This window comes from Eschscholzia californica, unplaced genomic scaffold (assembly GCF_041429995.1).
Source record: "Eschscholzia californica isolate CP2 unplaced genomic scaffold, dmEscCali1.0.p SCAF_3, whole genome shotgun sequence".
Lineage (NCBI taxonomy): Eukaryota > Viridiplantae > Streptophyta > Magnoliopsida > Ranunculales > Papaveraceae > Eschscholzia > Eschscholzia californica.
This window is the reverse complement of record NW_028238420.1, coordinates 17,889,265-17,907,609: the sequence shown is the minus strand read 5'-3', so window position 1 is coordinate 17,907,609 and position 18,345 is coordinate 17,889,265. Positions and strand designations below refer to the sequence as shown.

At 37.1% G+C, this 18,345-nt stretch overlaps 1 protein-coding gene across 8 annotated transcripts; it reads left to right on the top strand.

The window, feature by feature from the left end:
* Window positions 1-2,597: 2,597 nt before the first annotated feature.
* Window positions 2,598-8,607, top strand: LOC147548794 (DEAD-box ATP-dependent RNA helicase 1-like). Of its 8 annotated transcripts, none has more exons than XR_015238770.1 (12): window positions 2,598-2,703; window positions 4,521-4,658; window positions 4,885-5,119; window positions 5,229-5,483; window positions 5,577-5,728; window positions 5,812-5,983; window positions 6,425-6,612; window positions 6,742-6,946; window positions 7,214-7,319; window positions 8,028-8,211; window positions 8,299-8,347; window positions 8,445-8,607. XR_015238770.1 is itself a non-coding variant. In XM_086672166.1 (10 exons), the coding sequence occupies exons 2-10, from the start codon at window positions 4,546-4,548 to the stop codon at window positions 8,111-8,113; spliced, it is 1,512 nt and encodes a 503-aa protein (XP_086528292.1). In that variant the 5' UTR covers window positions 2,598-2,703; window positions 4,521-4,545; the 3' UTR covers window positions 8,114-8,607. The 8 variants fall into 8 exon arrangements, 1 of the variants encoding a protein (XP_086528292.1); XR_015238772.1 differs by having other exon boundaries at window positions 8,442-8,607; XR_015238773.1 differs by lacking the exon at window positions 8,299-8,347.
* The last annotated feature ends 9,738 nt before the right edge of the window (window positions 8,608-18,345 follow it).

The following is an 18,345-nucleotide window of genomic DNA, read 5'->3' as shown; positions in this document are numbered from 1 at the left end:
AGGGCCGGTCCTGACATTTTAGTGGCCCGAAGCGAACTTCGAAAATGTTGCCCCATACTTCATGCAAACAAAAAATTAAAAGATTACTAGTAATTACAATCAGTTGAATTTTGTTCTTTTAAAAAAAAAGTTATATGCAAAAGCATCTATGGTTGGCGAGCAATTAAAATTTTCAATAATTTCTTTCTCAATTGTGTTTGGTAGATTTATCGATAGCACCAATTTGTGACTGAACTAGTTACTTCGTCGCATCCAAACATATGTTCTAATTCTTGTTGGAAGCATTATTAAATCTTCAAAATTCTATAAAAAAACAAATAACACGATAATATATAATGAGACAAAGAAGAATAATTAATATACAAATGGTAGTGGCAATTGAACATGTAAGGAAATCAATATAAAAAAGAATGAAAAAAAGAGAACAAAAATTGCATTGGCATTAGAACGTTCAATATTCAAATTAACTCTTGTTTAACTTCTTTTTTTTTAGAAACTTGTCAATGCTCCGATTAGAGAGAAATTCAACAAAGTAAATTAGATCATGTTACATGATAAGTTGATCATTGTTTTATGTAAATAACGATATTTTATGAGTTCTATCATTTAGGGATGTAATATTGTCTGCGAATAACAATAAAAGAACTACAGGAATCAATCAAATAATTTAAAAACAAGCGTTACCAATTAGAGTTTAAAGATTTCGTGAATGAAGTATTATATTATCACTAATAATGATAAAATAATTGTAATATGCACAAAATTTAGAGATGGAAAAATGAGAAGGACTTAGAATAATGGCCGTCCCATCCGGTTGAGGTGAAGAGGTGGGGTTTTGCTTTTGCCATTCCTTTCAGGAAGAACAGTCTCTAAGGTGGAAGGTGGGGGCCTCAAGAGAGAGAAGATATAGTAAGAGTTACTTATAATGAGAAGTATGTGGCCCATTCTTCAGTTGGGTGGCCTTTAAAATCTATTGCTTAACAAGTTTGTTCTAATTTTTTCTTTTAGAAAACAGAATTCCGGGGCCCCTAAAATGTTGGGGCCCAAAGCAAGGCTTTGCCTGCTTTGGCCCAGGGCCGGCCATGCCTTCATCTTCAACCACGTTGCCGAACCTATTTTTCTCACAGTTTTACACCCTTAATATTGGAAGATTTCGACTTAAGAAATCACTGGAAACGATTGGTTTTTTTTATTTAAATTTACAGAAATTCAGTCTTTCGTACGGAGAAGAATCTGTTTTTTTTTAATGGCTTCTTATTCTGTCATGGACATGGAGGAATGAGATACCTTCTCCCCATATGTCAATTACTTGGTGATTTGAAAGTCTTGTAAGCTATATATACTTGATTTTTTTTAATCTCTCTGGTTTGGTATCTGTGATTCAAAATTGACATTTCTTCAAGCCTTTTTTTATATCACTTTTCAAATTTTGGATCATCTTTATCTTTCATCTTCATATTTTTAATCGTAACACTGCCTTCATCAAGTCATCAACACCATCTCCATTTGTCTTTCTGCCCAATAAAGAGAGCATCGCACCTAGAGAGATTAGATAGAGGGGATAGCTTGGCAAAAAAAGTAATAAGTTTTTTATTTTTAGATCCTCAAAGTTTTAGGTGCCTATGAGACTAATATATGCGACCTCCCACCAATCTCTCGGGGTAGAGTTGGATCTTGGTGGTAGTCTTTTGCGCCCATCCCCTAGATAGCTAGCCTAGTTGAGGGCTTGCTCGTGTGTTTCGGCGCGTATGACCCAGGTCCGTCGACTTTTTAACTGGTCAAGGTCGACCAATCTTTAGCTCTGCAGACATGAAAGACTAGAAAAAGCAGACCTACCCTGTACCCAATTAGAATCTGCCTTTCACTAAAAAAGTGAAAAATACCATCAAGAGAGGGTGACGAGGACATGATTTCGTTTAGGTTTGAGTAAACTTTAACTTTTAGTTTTTTTTTGAGAAATCGACTACAATCTGTGTAGTCATACAAGACAATTGATACATCATCAAGATGTGATAAACACAATAAAGTTAAACTACAAATGAAAGAGGTTTGAAGCCCAACAACAAAAGGCATCAAGCCCAAGAAACTTATTACTTATACCTTTAATAACCCAACTTCAATAACTATAGATTCCACCTCCTATAAGGATCGAACCTAGGACCTCCAGATTTTTGGAGTTTATGTCAATACTTTGAACCACTTGGGCAACCAAGTGTTGGACTTTTAGTTTTCTATACCATTGTTCTTTTGATATATGCACACAAATATTCTGGTCTAAGTCAAAGGAGACATGGGTGTATCTAAAATTTCCTCACAACATGTGCCATATGGGGTGTTGCTTATCCGAGTCCTCCAGGCCTTGTAACTTGGAAGCCCGTGATTATAATGCTCTTTACTGAAACCCCCACCTTTTAATAGCAATTACTGAAACCCCCACCTTCCGTTAGATTTGACGGTATTATGCCGTTCGAGGGAGAGAAATGACTAAAACACCCATATAATAAAACCGGACCTTTCCATGGATCAGAAATTTAGGGCGCCTTCGACACAAAGGCGGGGCGCCTAAAAATACAACTTCTTCTCTCCCACACTGGATTACCAGCAGCCAGTAAGAACGAACTCGGGTGTTCTTCCTCTCTCTCTCTCTAACGAAACTCCATGAGAGCAGCCTCTCTCCCTAGCGAAACTCCATAAACGAACCAGGTATTCTCCCTCTCTCTCTCTCAATTCGAACTACCTATCGTTTTTCTGCTAATCTCCATGTAGTTAACTCCAAACAGAACTAGGTCTAAATAACTCGAACTAGGGTTTTAGTATATGGTTTCCCTCTCTCTCTCCGTTCGAAATAGGGTTTTTGTCTCCCTTCACTGATTATAACGGTAATCATTTAGAACAAAGTAGCTCTTAATGAACCCAAGATTTGTTTCCCTCTCTCGAATGAGCTATAACTCGAACTAGAGTTTCTCGAAATTGGCCATTTGTATGATGAAATTGGCTTGATTTGTATGATGAAATTGACTTGATTTTTATGAAATTGGCTTGATTTCTATGAAATTGGCTTGATTTGTATGATGAAATTGGCTTGATTTTTAGGAAATTGACTTGATTTTTATGAAATTGGCTTGATTTGTATGATGAAATTGGTTTCATTTCTATAAAATTGGCTTGATTTTTATTATGAAATTGGTTTGATTTTTATTATGAAATTGGCTTGATTTGTATGATGAGATTTACTTGATTTGTATGAAATTGGCTTGATTTCTATGAAATTTACTTGATTTGTATGATAGAATTTCAGACATAGCTTGGCGACGAAATTATGGATGTTAGTTTAATGGTTGAAATGGATGTTAGTTTGTATGAGATATCTTCTTGTTTAATAAGAACACAAATACACATAAGAACTACAACTACGGCATTATAAAAAGAAATTACAAATAGTAAAGCTGTCATCTTGGCCCTCCATTTTAATCTTGTCCATTCATTTCAAATAACTGGTGTAAAAAGTAAATCAATTAGTAACGGTGGGGGTTTTAGTAAGGGGCCAAGTCTGTTAGAAAAGGTGGGGGTTTTAGTAATCAGATTATCGAAAGGTGGGGTAAAACGTAAGAGGGCAAGAAAGTAATATTGAAAATATCAAAGTTAAATCTAACGGAAGTCGGGGGTTTCAGTAATTACTAATAAAAGGTGGGGGTTTCTGTAAAGAGCATTATGAAAAGGCGGGGGTTTCAGTAATTCATCTTTCTTTTACTCTTTTTTGGCGGGAAAATTCCTTCACCCTTTTGACACACAAAATCTCTCTCTCTGCCAGTCTCTATCTCTCGCTTTTTACGTTAATGATCCAATAGAGCATACGAGAGGCGGAATTTCATAAGAAGCTTTAGGACATTCAGTTTAAGGGTTTCTAAACTCTAGTTAATTCAGGTAGTTTCTTCGTTTCCTTTTTCCCCTTCTTATTACTGAAACTAATTTAGACGGTATTAAAAAAAAAAACTAATGTTTTAGACGTTTTTTTTCTAGATTTTAGGTCGACATATTGTTCTTCTTTGATTGATTTATTCTTTCATGTTTGTTGATTCTAATTTACTAGTAGAGAGAAAGAATTAAATTTTAGGGGTTGAGTCAAAAGAGATAGAGCAATTGCTTATATTTTTTTTTGAATTGGTAAGCGTGTGCCTCGAACCCTTGAATTAGTAGACAGAAATTCAGTCATTCACAAGAGCAGAGTTTTCAGCTTATCATGTTTCTTTGTTGATTTTTGTTCAAATTCAACTTTCTGAAGAATCGTTTTCCTTTGAAAATTGCTACAATGCACAGATAGTTTGGTTCCCTGTGTTTTCCTGCAAAATTGCAGCATTAGCATAATGATTTGCTCATAAAGATACTGACTTCAATGTGTTTGATGAAATGCGTCTTAATAATGTGGATAAACATTTGGGAAGACTTGGCTGGATAGTAGATAAGTAGATTTACTTTTGTTTGGTTGATAATGTCTTTACCCTTCCTTTTGTATATCTCAGTTGTTTGACAAAGTTTGGAAAAGAAATGGAGGAACCTAAGCAGAAGAAGATACCGGTTTTGCCATGGATGAGAAATCCAGTTGACCTTAGTCTCTCTGAAGAATGCCCACTAGATGATGTACCACTTCTTGATCCCAGGTTGTTCTTTCTCCTCTTTCTCATCTGTTTACTTTTTTCAGTTAACATTTTTGTCGTCATATCTCCCATATTATCATAAATTAACTACTTAAATAACTTATATGAATAAAAACAGCGGATGAGTAGTTTAGTTCAATTTTTGACGTACTTCAACCATATCCAGTATATTGTGTTAATGTCGATGCTTCTTTCTTTACCTAATTTAATTCATTACCTGGTACTGTAGATTGAAAGATGCTCTGAGAAGTAAGGGTTACTGTTCTCTTTTTCAAGTCCAATATGAAGTATGGAAACAAACAATTGGACCTGGTCAATTTGAGCGAGACCTATGTGTAAATTCAGCAACCGGAAGTGGAAAAACTCTATCTTATGCTTTACCAATAGTCCAAAAGCTTTCAACTCGAAATGTGAAACGTTTACGCGCTTTAATTGTGCTGCCTTCTCATAGTTTGGCTGAGCAGGTTCCTTTTTCTAACTCTTATTCAAAAGCTTTTGCAATCTATTTCTACTATTGTTTCTATTTGTTATCAATCTATTGATTGTTGTTTTGAACTTTCTATCTTGGTTTAGGTTAAGGGCGAATTTGACTCTATTGCATCAGCAGTAGGGTTATCTGTTGGTTTGGCAAGTGGTCAAACTTCAAAAGCAGATGATATGTTGGAGCTTATTAAACAACCTAATTATGAAGCAAGCGTTTGCTATGACCCAGAATACCGTATGCCTGAACTAGAAAGTGCTGTCGATATTTTAGTGGCAACCCCTGGTAAGCTGATGGACCACATCAAAACTACTAAAGGCTTCACTCTTGAGCATCTTCAGTTCCTTGTAAGGACGACAGTTTTTATTGTTGGAGTTTTAATCCTTCTTTATTCACCTAATATATGGAGAATTTACATAGGCTTATACTGAGATCCTCAGGTGGTTGATGAAACAGAAAAGTTACTAAAAGGGGAATATCAGTCCTGGTTACCTACTGTGCTTAAATTTATTCATTCAGACGAGGAGGCCCCTTTTTCTCATTTAAGAACTTCTGAATCTGAGTTAGCTTCCTTCAGAACTATAAGGAGATCGTAAGTTATCTGCTTTCATTTCTTACATCTATGGGATTAAAAACTGTTAACACCTTTATAATAGTTCTACTTTCTTGATGCAGTGGGATTGAAACAGGATTTAAGGGTAAAATTTATCCGAGGCTTGTGAAGATGATTCTATCTGCTACACTAACACAGGACCCTAGCAAACTATCCCAGCTTGAACTGCATCATCCTCTACTATTGACTGGCGGTCGATATAAGCTGCCTGATAAGCTGCGGTCTTACAAATTGGTATGTCTTGTTGACTCTTGACATACATGTATATGAAATTTATCTTGTTACTTTTGAAGTTGAAGTTTATTGGCGGTACATCTTCCTATAAGCTCTATCAAATGGGCTTTCTAGAGACCCCAATGACCAATCCTAGAATGAATAGCTAAGGATCCAATAAGTCCAACATTGATTCCTTCAGACGTGCCATTTGAGCAAATACGTCCATAGTGACTAGGATGTATATCTCGTACCGAAAACTAGCAGTTCTCCCTGTAAATCCCCCAGGACCCAAATAACTCAATTTTCGCTCATGAACTATTTGTGTCAATGGATTAGTTCGATCCAACACATGAGATAAGGGGTGTAGGCCGAAAAATGATTCATAAGTGGTTGTTAATAAAGACATTGGCGTTGAATCTTTCACCAGAAAACTTTATAACCCTTCTGACTTCTTTGCAGGTGTGTAAGTCAATAGACAAACCACTCCATTTGGTTGCACTTCTACAAGAGTTGAGTGGGGAAAAGACTATTGTTTTCAGATCATCTGTAGAGAAAACTCACGAGCTCAGTACCTTACTTAATTGCTTTGAAAGTTTGCAATTTAAGGTCAAAGAGTATTCAAGTGGTCAGCCTAAACATCAAAGAAGGTAATCTCTGACATGTCTAATAAACTTTTAATTCAGTTTGTTACCGTTAGTTTACTGGAATGCTTCGATGCTTGAACTTTCCCTTTCTGGATTGGTACAACTATCAAAGTTTGTGGCCGTTGGTTGCAGTAACACACTAAAGGCCTTTCGAAAGGGAGCAGTAGAGGTTCTTGTCTGTTCAGATGTGATGAGCCGTGGAATGGATATTGAGGATGTGACAAATGTGATTAATTATGACGCACCTAGTAATATTAAGGCGTACGTCCATCGAGCTGGAAGAACTGCTAGAGCAGGACAAGCTGGGCGCTGCTTCACATTTCTTCGTAGGAATGAGGTATGGGAAGTTTCGGATATGAACGAATATTCTATATGTTAATTTTCCTACTCGGAACAGGGGTAAAATTGGCTACTCATAAATTCTTTTTCCTTTTTTATTTGGATGAAACTCTTTTTTTTAAACTAGGATTTAACAAGACCTTGCTGCAAATGAGTCTTCAGTTGAACAATGATGTTTTAATGGAACTTAATGTTGCAAATAATTATGAAACTGATTTTCATTGTTAAGCTGTATTGAAGCTCATCCTCTTCTCGAATTTTATAGGTCTTACCATTTAAGGATATGTTGCAAAAAGTTGACATTAACTCTTGCAGTGAACACCCTATTTCCGCCGATACAATTGAGCGACTTCGCCCTCTTTATACTACAGGTAATATTTTACTCTCTATATCTGTGATATTTCAGTACCTTAACGATGTTTGTCAATGATGATTGTGGTTTCTGAACTTGAAGAATGAGAATGCCATATGGCCATTTAGTATACTATTATGATTCAGGTAGGTTTATCTAATTACTAGTGTGGTTAATCATCGATCCTTCCAATTTAGATCATCAACATTTCGATAGGGTGTGAATTGTCGTGCGTCGATCTCTCCTTGTTCTAAGTTAGGTGGTGTTTTTCGTTTTCCGAATTCAGATATGGAATATGAATTGACTCTAGTCGAATTTTAGAATGTTTGTATTCTATCTGCTCTGCGCCTTACTCGTTTGGTCGGGCCCATTTTGGGCCAATTTGAGGTAGACATAAAACAATTGTGGATAGAGAGCTCGTCTAAAATAACTTGAAAGGATTATTGTATTACTAGGCCCTGACCAAGACAAGTCTGACTCATATGACTTAGATTTAGACTAGTCTAAACTCATTCAAGTAAGATTCAGACAATTAAAAAACGAACAGGCCCTTAGTGTTAGTTTCTCTTTTCTTTCTTTGTCTATCGAGTACCAAGTTGCATTTCGTTATATAAACCTGTGGTGGATTCCACTGTATTGCTTGTGGTACCTCCAAATTTGGTTCCAGTAAAATTTGTTAGAAACTTAATCTCCCGCGAAAATAACTTTCTTTGTCAAAACTCATCAGCGTCAAAGAAAATGGAGGAGCATATAGAATCAAAAGCACCAAGCTGGCGTAAAAAGACTTTTAAGTCTTTAAGAGCAACCGAGTGAAGGAAATCAGCTGGAGAAAATGATATGTGGATAGAACATTTTACAGTTGGTGACTGTCATAACCAGCTTCTCTGATTTTGGATACTAGAGATTATATGGTAAAGTACTAGTGCCCTAAGTAAAGAGTTTCCTTTTTTTAGTCACCTTCATCTTCAACGACGTCGCCGGACCTATTTTTCTCGCAGGTTTACACACTCAATATTGGAAGATTTCGACTTGAGAAATCACTAGAAAGTAATGATTTTTTTTTTTATCTAAATTTACAGAAATTCAGTCTTTGTACGAAGAAGATTTTGTTTTTCTTTTAATGGCATCTTGTTCTGTTCAGCAGGGAAAGCAAAATGATTGACAGAATTAGGAAGGTAGAAGAGTTGAATGGAGGAAGAGTTGGATTCCTTATTCACTAAATTCATATGGGTTAAATTATTTTCTTGTACATTAACAATGAGGTTACATCCCTATTTATAGTAATGGGAGACTAATCCTAATACAAACACTATTACTATTTTGATAAATACAAACACTAGCTTGATGGTTATCCTAATAATGATAACCATAAAGCATGGACTCTAACCGACCGTCGGTGGACCCAGTCGGGTCGGATAGGCAACCCGCCTATCCTAATAGAAAGTTATGGAGATAGCGTGTCTCGAAAACTTACTAACTTCAGCATCTCTCTTGGCCGATGTTATCCCAACGCTCGTTAAGGTATCGGTATCGGTATACGATAGTAATTCCTCTGCAAATTCTTTCTTAGCAGGATCCTAAAGTTTCACATTTTATTTACCACAATTAGAATATTGAACCTAAAAGCCTAAAGAAAACAAATCAAAGTTTCAAATACATCGATATTTTGGGCTTACATCTTGGAGAAGTAAAGGGCCTTCAAAGTTGCTGTCAAGATATTTAATCAGATCAAGACTTTCCCCTTTAACCTCATTCTTATGTTCGAGTGAAGGTACCTACAAACAATACATGAAATTCTCATAAATAAGGGTAAGTGTATTTATATTGTATAATGTGTACTTTTTTGAAGTAAACTTAAACTATATCGAAATCAAAGCAGAAGAACTAAACAGAAATGTAAGTGAAAAGTGTGATCAATTTGAACTCGTTACCACAACTCCTCGAGATGAAGACCCTTTTGAACAGAGATACTGAGAGGTCATCACTAAGAATAACGAAGATTTTCTACGAATAATTCAGTTTAGACTTATCAATCAACTATTCTCTGGTCATTTCTATGGTGCCTTAACCAGTTAACCACTTGAAGTTTTACAATTTGAGCATGTTCTTTTAAAATCAGTAAATGAGCAGATGAAGGGAACTAGACTTAGGTGGTGTAAGTACTGAACTGCAACAGACATAACCAACTAAGCTAGCTTGAAACTCACTACCCAAGCATATTTTGGTCATGTATTACCTTTTTGTGTACTAAATCAACATAAATTATCAAATCAGACTCAACAACCCCTCAAATTACATAAAAGAATGAGCAATATAAGTATGGGTTGATGGCATATCACCTTATTTGGAGGGTAAAGTTTCTCTTTGTACCAAGTAGGTCTATTTTGAAGATCTAGGTGTACCAATGTGATATTGTCTTGCAATCCTTGGTCTCACAAAAGTTCCATAAAATATGAATCCTACTAGTGGCACTACAAACTTATAATAGTTACCCAACAAGTTCTATTTAGTAATATGATTATTTATTAGAAGAATAAAAATTGAACTTACAAAAAAAGGCATAAAACTGTAACAAAAAACCCTTCATACATAATAGAATCTTCTTGTGTAATTGTTGTCATTCCCTTATGTCTAAAATCACGAAATTGGGACGAAGACCTAATTTTAAGTTAAAAAGGCAAGTTATATTTTGTTTGGTTAAAAATCCAAATATTTGTATTTTGTTTGGTTTGAGTTTTTTGCGATCCTCTTGCAAGTTGTAGCAAAGCGGTTGCAAATCTCTTGGAAGCTGTTACAAACCTCTTGCAACTCTTACGAGTTGTCGCAAATTACGAAAATACCGTGAGAGCTAAAGACTAAGAAAAATTGAGCGGTCATTTTTCACCAAAACAAAACATTTAGAGGAAGTTTTGACTAAATTTCTCTTATAGAAATCATTAATGGTGTTTATGTGAGAATAGTCCGACATTGAGAAAGGTCTCTCTCCCATTGTTAATTAGTTTTGAGCAGGATAATCACAAACTTGTGAGGATAGTCCACATGGAAAAAGTATAATATCTTAACCAAGAATATAATTTCTTGGTCCCCTCTCCTCATTGTCAATTGATTTTGAGCTCGATGATCACACACTTATTTTGAGTTATATGATCATAAGCTTAACATAGTATAAGAGTTAGACCCACACATGATAAATTTAAATGTCACACGTACTTCAAGTCACCCCAAAAGAAAAAAAAAATGTTAGGTTCAAACAATGCCACACATGAGGGAGCGCGTGACAATAGTACCACATTGGAAAAGGAAAAGTTTACTCTGTGTGAGAATAGTTCCATATCTAGGTCTCCTCACGTCATTGTCATATAGTTTTGATTTGGATGACTACAAACTTAACAACTTGTACCTACTCTACAAAGTAATCTTATAATGGAGTCACAAAAAATTTCACATAGCAAGCTGAAAGAGAGCATGATGAAAGAAAAAACTTAAAATGCTTACCTTACAGTTTCGGGCAATCCACACCCTCTGTGCATAAGGGCATATATAAGATATGTACAACCTGCTCCATAAATTGAACTAGGAAAATTGTGAGAACCAATTGTACCGAAAGTGTATATATATATATATATATATATATATATATATACAGCGGGAGAGAGAGGGGGGAGACCTAGTTGTGCCATCGAAAAGAGGTGGTGGATCAAAAGTAGAACCTAAAGGAGGTGGAAGATCCTTCTTAGAAAAAAGACAAGGTAAAAGATCCTCCTTAACACTGCTCCTGCAGAAGAAAAAAAGTTATAATTACTCATTAGTCAAAATCCGGGATTAAGGAATGGCGGGACTCATAATGATGCATAAAATGTCCAGACGTTGACTAACGTTAAAGAGTCAAGATCAGGCTTGAAGTCCAACGGATGAACCCAGCTTAAGGCAACAAGATAGCTAAACCCTTGACGATCCGCTACATACTCCCTTAACTGGGAGGTCGGCTAGAGGAACCAGCTCTGATACGCCCTCAACATGAGCAGATCAGCCCTGGGGGTTCTAAAGGAATGAGGGGGGTCCATGTAGGTTCGGTCGATGCCTTACGCCTAGAACTGGGAAGGCAGAAGCGCACCAGCAATCTACCGACTTAATCCCGGAATATCCTAAGATATTCCAGTCGGCTACAGATCTCAAAGTGTTTAAGCCAGGTTGGATTTCACGAATCCAGAGGGAGGAAACTTCCCCCAAGAAGATCTATCACCCCGGAAAGATATCTGCGAGGATCCTTGAACTTAGGAACTTTCTCTTAACTTAAATCCGAGAAACATAAAGGGATATCTTCTCTGAAACGGCCATCGTAGCCGCCTCAAAGGCAATCACAGCCGCCTCATAAGCATATAAAAAGGCCCCCATCGTCTTCCAAAAGAAGGACCTTCAAAGAGAGAAAAACCCTAGAAAAAATACATAAAGTTCCCACAACTCGCCCCCAAAAAAGTTCAATCAATATTCAATTTTTTTACTGCAAAGAGCACCCTAACTGTCGCGTCAGAGCGATTTCCGAACCCTTTGTAGGTTTTTCCCCGGGAATCGAAGAACAGGGAATTGGAGCTAAGGAACTAAAGCAAGGAACAAGAAGCAGGATCAAGGAACAGAGAACCGGAGCTGCAAACAAGAGAAGACGAAGGAATCATAACCCTACTAACATAATATCTATTCATAACAGAAGCTGTCACGCATCAACTCCTTGTTTCATTCTGATATAAGGGAATGCCATTTTTGACATCAGCAGGTTCCATCTTGGTTGAAAACGTTGGCACCTCCAGAATTTCGTTGCTGGTCCAAAAGGGACAAAAGGCATTGGTACTTTTCATGCGCGAGGGAGGTGGCTAGAGGCGCCCCCGAGCCGACCTACTGGTGTGTTACTGTTACGGTAGCTGTTATTGTGCCCATGTTGCGGTTGAGCCTTGCTCGGTTGGGTTGTCCATTGCGAGCGGGTAGCCGTTAAGCTGAAAATATGTAAGCCTAACATGACCGTGTTGTTGACAATAGTCACAATACGGTCGTGGGCGCTTCGACCGATTACGGTCAGACTTATCTGTCTGTGGGTGATCAACATTTGAAATAACAAGGGCAACGACTTCTGGACCGTTGCTGTTTTGTTGAATTTCTTCTTGCTTAACAAGAGAGTGAATGCGCAAAATTTACGAGAATGGATCCATTAACAAGATTTGACTTCGGATCGCGGAAAATCGATCAGGGAGTCCTTGAAGAAACTCCATTGTCCGTTCTTGATTAGAACGGGCCATAATAGACTTGCCTTGACCACAAATACAAGGGTCAACCGATAAGAGAGATTGAAGTTCATCTTGTAAAGATTTGGGATGAGTAGATAAAACATCGTTTCCATCTTGTTTGAAAGATGAGATGTCTCGTTTTAAGTGATAAATTTTGGGTTCGTTTGTCATGAAAAACGATCATGATGATTATGCCAAATATCAGCTGCATTGTCATCATAAAGGATAGAGGACCGAATGTTCTGAGCAACAGAGTTGATAATCCAACTCCCAACAAGATCATTACACCGTTCTAATGAGTATGGCTCAAAAGGAGAAGAAGGTTTGGGTATAGAACCATCAACAAACCCTAACTTGTCTTTAGCACGAAGAGCCATCTTCATAGCTCTTGACCAGGAGGCACAGTTATCTTCAATTAACAACAGAGTGATAAGAACCGTGGTGGGTGAATCAGACTGATGAACATTAAACACCGGATTAGAGTGTGGTGGTGTTTCAGGAGTATAATCAGTATTAGAAGTATCAGTTGGAGTTGACATGATTGAAAAAAAAATTGAACTTAGCTCTTATACCATGTGAAGAGGCAATTACCTTGTGAATAATCGAATGAGGGAGCTAGAGACCGATCGAGTGAGAGAGAGAGAGAAAGCGGTTTGAGAAAATATTTTTTGGTGTTTTCTTGATTGATTTACAAAGGTATTTATAGGTTTACAATGCCTTATCAGATTACATGAAATATAGGTAAATCTAAACTTTAACTTATCACACAAATCACAACATTATCTCGCATGAAATCATAACTACACTTTGGTAGTTATACGAGTGGGGTCGGTCGGTGGTCATCTCAGACCATAGTTCTTCTCGACTGGGACTCTCGGCTGGGTGCCCTTAATAATTGTGTACATGCTAAATGGTGGCTTAAAGGCCTCATGAATGTGTATGGTTTCATGAAAATTAAAATAATAGTTTCACAATTTTACATACAATAAATACAATTGGTTAGGTTTAGCTCATAGTGATATACTTTTTGAAAATTATAGCCCTTCGTTTAATTACTATTTAACGACATTCACACAACTTGGATCTCGGGTTTGCTTAGAGGAATGTCATTCTCGAAGTAAAACCATCTACATCCACTATTTATCTTGTCACGTGGTTTTTTTATTGATTTAGTTTTGTTTATTCATAACAGGTTGAATAAGACTTTGAAGATTGATGAGGCCGGGATGTTATGATCTATTGTATTTTTTTTTTCGATTCTTTTCTTATGTTATTCTCATACACTTGAGGGTGGTTCCTCGGCAGGGGCGGTCCAGGTCTAAAGCAGTTGCTTCGGGCCCAACCGATTTGAAGGTTTGTTTTATGGAGTTTATGGGGGTCAGTTCGGTTTTGATAAACAAAAATAACTAAGGTCTTAACAAGAACAACGCAATAGCTTAGTGGTTTTTATAGCAAAAGGGCCCCATTTCTTCATTTGGCTTTGGGCCTCAAATATGATTGGGTCGGCCCAGTTCTTTGGCTTTATGATCTATCAATACTTGAGTATGTTTATAACTTGCAAAGAATTATTGTTGATTGATGAAGACCGACGACTATTACACACAAAACAAAAATTGAATGAATTAATTTCGAATATGGAACTTGAAAGTAGTATACAGACTTCAAATCATATTAAGTGGTATACTATACCTTCATACTTGCTAAATATAAAATTTATCTAATGAGTTTTTCCGTTTTGTAGACACGGACAACACCTAGTATATATATCTATATATCTTTGTTCTTGTTACTATAGGTTTTGGTAATAAACTGTTGTTCCTCTAGTTATCAATCGATATGTCGATTTCTCTCTGTCTTGGCTTGATTTAGACAGAGTTTCCTTTCTCTAACTTATAGAGAGATAGACTATTAAAGAATAATGATTTATCAATAGTCCTTCTTTCGGACTAACCGAGATAAATGTTAATGTAGTCGAGGCGAGAATAAATTCTCTTTCCTTAAGACATTTTACACCCCCGTAACAGTACCAAACGTTAGGGTGTAAGCCTTCGGGATACCACGACTTTCCTTTCAGAGTTTTAAGATGGTACTTCTATATTCTGAAAGCGGACGAACCTTTGTAAGTATTATGAGCTCTTCGACTAATGCGAATGATCTTCTAGACGCTTCGGAAATTCAAATTTCATTCGAAACTTCTTTCTTCCTTTTTCTAGATATTCTAGGCAAACCAGAACCTCTAGAAATACTTCTCAATCAGATATTCTAGGCAAACCAGAACCTATAATTGTTAGAAGGGAAGAGAAGAAGAGAATGAATTGAATTGATGTACTAGATACTTTATGATTATCACTTCACTCAAAACTTCTTTCTTCTTTTTCTAGATATTCTAGGCAAACCAAAACCTCTAGAATTACTTCCCAATCAGATATTCTAGGCAAACCAGAACCCCTAATTGTAAGAAGAGAAGAGAAGAAGAGAAGATAATGAATTGATGTAAAAGAGGAATGGATTTGGGTTGTTTATATAGGAAGTGAAAGGGTATATGTGTCTTTTGGGTTTAAAGGATGTATCCATTCGAAAGGGTGGACTAAACTGGGATAACAACTGAAATTAGAGTCGGTTCAATCTTGGGACGTTGGATCTGGCTCAAAGTCGCGGACAGAACGCCATCCGTTAGATTGAGATGGAATTGTCCCGAAATGTACCCAACAGATTATAGCAGTGACCGTTAGATGAGGGATCGGATGAAATCCCGAATCCGTACCGAAACGGGGTAGGCGCGCGCCGTTGGATCTCGTTGATCCAACGCGCCTGGCTTCATCCCAACTCTATCCCGAGACCATCATCGCCCTACTGTCGGATTTCTTCAAATCCCGCGGAAGGAACGCCAGCCGTCCAGATCAGGACGTGCGCTCTTTGCCCAGATAGCCCTCAATCTTACTTCGTCCCTTTTGACGTTTCAGACCCTAATTTAACCGATTTTTTATCCAAACTTTAAACTTGAATTTCTCATTCATCCGGAATCGGATTTGAGTGATTCTTGGCTCTAAGTTGAAGAGCTCGACGAGACGAACACAATGGAACGTTCCATTTCTGAGTTTGACAAGTCGGGTCGGGCCAAAGTGGGCTCCGATTCCAACAATCCCCCACACGAATGAAAATTCGAGGTTTACTATTATATATACAAACATACTATACTGACACTAGAAGAGCTCATATGCGGAACTTCGCTGCATCGGAAGAAGGTAGTCTTTCGACTTTGAACCTTTCCTAGTGAATAACTACAAGGTCTACAAGGACGGTAGTGAACTTATCATCTTGAACTGAGTCCCGAGAATTGTAAACCAAAATAGCTATCACCCAGCTAATCCCTTACTTACTTAGGTTCTCGGTTGTGTTCATTTCGGCCCTGAACAATCCCGAATTCATGTGTGCTTTAGAGAAGTCGGCCTAGACGACCTTCCCACGGAACCGGCATCAATTCACACACATATAGGTTATCCGTAATAAGGTATCCTGCTATACCTCACGTTAGAATCAAGTTCTAAGTTTTCGGATTCATTAAAAGCTTTATGCTTAGCCTCTTACTGCAGGCAACACTGTTTTCATCTTAGGAATGGGTAAGAGATAGAGGTCTCTTACAATGTTACTGTCGAGTCAGGATATAGCTTCAGTTGCCCTTTGAACCTAGATCGTGGGATCTCCAGTCATCTAGGTAGGGTTTCACCATGCCTTTACTCATTTACTTTAGGCGTTTTTGCCACATTCCCCTTGATGATGCAATTTCAACTCTCTTGTTCACCCTTGTTCTTTACGGATCCGCCAGGTAACTTAGGATTGAGCATAATTTTAATTTATGCATTCCTTGAGAGCAATTGCTTTACGGTGCTAGTCTATTTATTTTGAATTCTCTAGACTTACCGTATTAGTGCCTACGCAACAACTACTTGGGTTTATTGCGTGCACTGGCTTCAATCACAAACAAACATCCTCCAAAAAGTTCACCCCCTTCCTTTGCTTTCTCCAGAGCAATGTATCCATCAAGGCCTTTAGGATTACATTGTTGATCCAGCTATGCACGTGTGCCTCTGAGGATTTTGTGCTATCGTAGCCCATAGTGGTTTTTCAAATCCACTGTTACATTTTGTATCTGAGATTCGAGTGTTGTCCACATATCTTCATTTTACTTTATGATATGTACAACCAAATAATACGAGTCAGCTCAGATACCTAAGAACTATTTGTTACTCAGATAACTCTTTCTAGAATTTGTTCAATTCATGTATTTATGCTTATCGTGGTTCTTGAGTGGTTATTCTACCATTCTTTGTCTAACCATGCACTTAGATTATCAATCATGAGTAACAATTCAATTTGGAAAAGCATCGAATCATATCTTCTCAAACACTTTCTTATTCCTAACTAGTATTTTCTGTTATTTTGAACAGATGATTCACGGCTGAATCTCGTTACTTAGTTTAGGATTAGAAAGAGGAATTCTTTCCATTTGTGTTTTTCCAGATTTGTTGAGTGAATTAGACATTCACGTCATCACTTATATTCACACACTTGATTTCTCAATCTTGTCACAACTGAGTGAATATAACTACAGCTCTTAGCTTAATGAAACCTTATCGACCAAACATTCTTTTTGGTTAAAACTGGTTTCCGAGGTACTCCATAACTTCTCACGTCTTTATGACGTTATATCTTCAGGAGAATTTGGAGTTCTATATGCCATTTTATTTCTTTATAATTGGCTTTTCGGTTCCTTCTCGGCTCCCCCACATTTCAAGAGTATTTTCTTTTATTCGTCAACTTGGGTGGAATCTTATACTATTCCATATAGGGTATCGTTCAGATATGTAACAATATCTGCCCCCAAAGTTCTAGGGTAACCATTGCATTCTCCTCTTTGACAAAACTATTTTCGTACACAATTTCTTTAGTGTAGCGTTTTTAGTTTTGTTCCATAACATGATAATTTATGACCATTAGAGCCTTGAAATACAACACAAGGTGAGTTTCTCTCTTAACTCTTTCTTAAGTTATAGTCTTCACATATATACTCTGTTGATAGATTTAAAGCTATCGCATGATCATCGAGTTATCATTCCCTAGTTTGTCCGTCATCGTCTCTAGATTTCGTTCACACTCTTGAATCGAAAATCTTACCAAGACCCTTGAATTTACTATTCGAGTCACGTCTAGAGCGAATGATGTAATATTCAACTTTACGTCTTATCAACCTTAATTCTCTTGTCTATCCAAGAAGATTAGGTTGCCATGAGGACTTATAAGGACTATTCTGTAATGATACAGAACTAGGGACCTCCTTACAAAGACTTAAGGATTTATTTATAATAACTCCTGATCTCGAGATCTTTCAGCCAAGGTCCTTCCGTTTAACATATCTGAGGATTCCTTGTAATTCTTATACAGGTCTAAGGACCTTCTATAGAATTATACCGATTCACCGTCTGAATATGTTATGCGAAATAACTTACTTTCTCGAAGACAAGTTTAATTTCAGAATTTTGCATTCTCCGTCAACTTTGTATTCGAGAATGTTTCACGGAATTTTCATTATCTCAGTCTGATGAGTTCTTTTGAACAGTTCATCGTCTCGTAACTATTTGTATAACGAGATCATTCTGTCGTCGACCTTGTCTAACCGTTTAGGCTCTGATATTTTTCTTGACACACTTCTCTGCTTACTTATGTGGTTGTCTTCTTCGATTCGTCATCGAATTGAACCTTTAGGATCAT